The sequence below is a fragment of the Acanthisitta chloris genome, unplaced genomic scaffold, assembly GCF_000695815.1.
Source record: "Acanthisitta chloris isolate BGI_N310 unplaced genomic scaffold, ASM69581v1 scaffold6236, whole genome shotgun sequence".
NCBI lineage: Eukaryota > Metazoa > Chordata > Aves > Passeriformes > Acanthisittidae > Acanthisitta > Acanthisitta chloris.
In genome coordinates, this window is record NW_008678661.1 from 315 (window position 1) to 4474 (window position 4160).

The 4160-nt window shown below is 38.9% G+C and overlaps 1 protein-coding gene across 1 annotated transcript in view; it reads left to right on the forward strand.

Moving 5' to 3' along the window:
- The first annotated feature begins 1843 nt into the window (after nt 1–1843).
- MED23 (mediator complex subunit 23) overlaps nt 1844–4160 on the forward strand; it is a 33575-nt gene continuing 31258 nt past the window's right edge. The window contains exons 1-5 of the mRNA XM_009076975.1: nt 1844–1870; nt 1974–2061; nt 2809–2933; nt 3079–3190; nt 3960–4058. Of these exons, the coding sequence (XP_009075223.1) occupies nt 1975–2061; nt 2809–2933; nt 3079–3190; nt 3960–4058 (423 nt within the window). The 5' untranslated portion in view covers nt 1844–1870; nt 1974. The remainder of the gene's footprint in view (nt 1871–1973; nt 2062–2808; nt 2934–3078; nt 3191–3959; nt 4059–4160) is intronic.

Genomic DNA, 4160 nt, shown 5'->3' on the forward strand with positions numbered 1-4160 from the left:
GAAGCACGGTTGGCCCAAAACTCTCCTTCACTCCTCATAGGACATTCCTTCCACTCCTTTCACCAGTTTTGCTGCCCTTCTTTGGATGCGTTTAAGAACCTTCACATTCTTCTTAAATTGTGGGCCCCAGAACTGCTCACAGTACTCAGGGTGAGGCCACATCAGTGCTGAATACAGCACTGAATACAACTCTTTTGGCTGTCTGGTTAACAACAATGTTTGATGCCCCCCGGGATGGGGTTTGCCCTCTTGGCTGCCTGGGCTCCCTGCTAGCTCACATTGATCCAGCTGCTGACCAGCACCCTCAGATCCCATTCTACAGGGCTGATCTCCAGCCACTCCTCTCCAAATTTATATTTGTGCCCAGCATTGCCCTGTCCCAGGTGCAGAATCTGACACTTGTTAAATTTCATGCCACTGATTGCCTAATGCTCCTAACTACCCATATCCTTCTGCAAGGCCTCTCCTTCAGGAGAGCACTTCATCAGCAAACTTGCTAATGGGGTGTTTAACTCCTCGATCCTGGGCATTGATAAATAAATTGTACAGGACTGACTCTAGAATTGAGCCCTGAGGAACACTGCTGATGACCAGTCGTCAGCCAGGGGCAGCCCCATTCATTGCCACCCTTTGAGCTCTGCCCTCCAGCCAATTCTTCACTGAGTGCAGTGTGAACCTGCTCATCCCACAGTTGGACAGTTTGTCCAGAATGATGCTGTGAGGAATAGTGTTAAAAGCCTTATCCAGAAAAGGTACATCCACCGCCTTCTCTTTGTCCCCTAGGCTAGCGACCTGATGATATAAAGATACTAAATTAGTTAAACAGGACTTCCCCTTTGTGAACCCAAGTCATTGGGTCATTAAGTCGCTTCAGCTTCTTGGTTGGTAACAGAACTTCACGGCTGGAAATACTGGAGTGAGAGTGTTTGATAAGGTCCAGAAAGGGTGCCTGACTGACATTTCAGACAGAAGAGGCTGCTCAATTTTTCTGATTTAGAAAGAACATGTAGGTCTCAGGGAAATTGAAAATTATGTCCGTATGATAATTTGAGTAGAGGGAAGATTGGATTTTTCTTTGTGGTGTAAGTTTACATTATAGAAGGTATAAGGTACTTTTCTTTGTGTCGTGTTAGGTTGCTTGTGGCATTGCCCATACCTGACTGATTTCTTGTTTTGGCACTGTCTTTCAGATTATATTTTCATATGTTTAACATTGTCACTCTGCCTGTTTCTATGCAATATTATTTAACAAAATTAGTGTGGACAACAACAGTAACAAAGTTCCTGACAAAATTTCATTGTATTTCTAAGCCATAAGTGAGAAAACAGCTAGTTTCTCTGCTGCTAGTACTGGCTTGGTGGACAGCCACAAACCTTACCTCAGTTTCTACGCAGAACAGATGAGTGTCAGTTTCTCCTTTGCTTATGTCTACAGTATAACAATGAAAATACATAGTGGTCAATTGCAGATAATACCTGAGTATAGTATGAAATTCTTACAGAAGATAGGTAAAGCTGTAGAATACTATAAATTTTGATATTAATTTTTCAAAGTATGAAAAAAGCTGTAATAATAGAATAATTTCTTCAACTTTGGGCAGTACATTAATCATTAGGTGTTTGGAAGACAAAAGAAGGAGCAACTCAAACCAGCTGTAATCTGGATCTACAAGGTTTATATCAAGACAAAGCAATCTCTACTTTTGAAGCGTGTGAGGTTGCAGAAGAGATCCATTGTTCTCTGGTACAGTCCCATACTCATCTGTGCTTCATCCTGATAATGTGATGCTCATAGACAGCCTTCTCACAGTAGCTCACTCAGGGTTTTTCTCTTACAGAAAACAGAAGTAATTGAAGAAGCTTTTCCTGGGTAAGTGAATATTACTTCATTTATGCAGGATTTTCTGTATAAATGTATTTTTCTACTTGTTTCATTGTGTACTGCTCATAACTAATGTTTTTATTTGCATTAGTATGTTTATGGACACTCCTGAAGATGAGAGAACCAAACTGATCAGCTGCCTGGGAGCTTTTAGACAGTTCTGGAGCAGTCTTTCCCAGGTGAACATTTAATTTGTTGCTTACATGTACTTTATATACTCTTTCTAATATATGATACCTTTGTAAGGTCTGTGTCCAGTCATTCAGAATCTGGTTTCAGATGAGGTGTAGTAAAGAATATAGGAAGACTTTGCAAGAAAAAAAAAACAGTTTTGAGATTTATAAGATTATACTGTTGTTCAGCAGAGGTTGGTGTGCAGTGCAAATAAAGATAAGCAAATGGAAGTATAACAGTGAAATAATAAAGGTAGTTTGTTACAGAATTTCTGGTAGAAGCGAGTAAGTAGGCAAATGGACAAAAAAAATATTTACATTCAAAAATTACCTTCCAAAAATTAGATACCTCTAGGCACTGTTCTGTAGTTGGAGACATGGTGATCTGTGTTTTCAATGAATTTTATTATAACTTTGAAAAAGAAAGAATAATACAGAACAGTTCTCTTTTATTTTATTCTGTGCTAACTTGTATGTGAAAACCAAAGTTGACTGTAGAAATCAGTGGTTCAACTAGGAGATATTTCCTGCACCGGACACCTGAACAACTTCTGTTGGACAAATGAACTGCTTCAAAATAAGATCAGAAGATTTGTAGCAAAAGCTATAGGTTGGGAAACAGGACCACTTCTACTCATTTATAATCTTGTCCTTGTGTTAGTTTCATTTCTTTGTAGTAGAATACTATATGAATTTTATACTTTGTTTCACCACCTATAAGTACATTCTTTCTCCCCTTTTCTGCTTTTACAGGAGTCCCATGAACAGTGTGTCCAGTGGATTGTAAGATTCATTCATAGCCAGCATAGTCCTAAAAGAATTTCTTTTCTTTATGACTGCCTAGCAATGGCAGTAGAAACTGGACTTCTGCCACCCAGGTAAGCCGTGTTGGATTGAATTGATAAGTAAGACACGTGGAAGTTGTAATATTGGAGGTATTTTATAATGGTGTTGGACAATGACTGCTGGAAAACACATGCTTATTATCCTGTCATTCATTCTTGCATTGTCTCCTTCTGCTAGGATGGTTTGTGAATCTCTGATAAACTCTGATACACTTGAATGGGAAAGGACTCAGTTGTGGGCATTAACATTTAAATTGGTCCGGAAGATTATTGGAGGTGTAGACTACAAGGTATCTTCTACCCATTCCTTTCTCTGTGCTAGACATGTTATTTTCTAGCTTGGTTTTTATGATTTTATGTCAGAGACATCCAAACTTTCAAAGTCTGCTTTGGACACAAAATTAAAAATAATTCAGTGAGAGCACTTGTAAAGCTTTTTCATAGCTGAGCTATACCCTGAGAGAATTTTGCTTTTACAATTTAACTATTCCTACTCTTTTATTGGAGTCACATTTCATCTTATTTTACTTACAAGCTCAATAACTCGAATGCAGTTGCAGAAGTGATACACACAGGAAAGTAATACTTTCAATTGTTAGGGCTGAAGTTCTGTCATCTGCTTTAACCCCTGTTGCTACATAGCAAAAAGGTCCAGAAAACTGAGTCTTTGGCAGAGTACAACAGAAGGAGTGCAAGAAACCATACAAGTCTAGGAGAGAATCACCTCACCAGCATTGTTGATAGTGTTAGGGCAAAATCCAAAAAATACAATGTTGTACTCTGGTCAGCCTGCGCAAGGCATTGTAGGTGGAATGTCTCCAGATGCTCATAAGAATTTCAGCAGTTACTTTCTCGTCTGTAGCATCCTAAGATTGCAAAGTTCCATAAGGACTTTAGTGTTGTTAGTGTTCGCATTCTCAGTAGCAGTTTGTCTTCTGACACTTAGCAACAAAGAACTAATTTGTCTGTCAAAATGTTGTCTGACCATATTGATTGTGTAATCTTTCTGCCAGAGGTAAAGTGTATCTGGGAACATTAATTTTATGTGCTTTCTTTTAGGGTGTGCGTGATCTGTTGAAAGTGATCCTAGAGAAAATCTTAACAATTCCAAACACTGTAAGCTCAGCTGTTGTACAGCAGCTTTTAGCAGCAAGAGAGGTAACTATATGGATTTTATACCAGTATAGAGGAAGACAGGCCTCATTCTTTTGTAATTAGTGAATTTCTGATGGCTGGAATGGCTCTAAGCATTGGTACAGT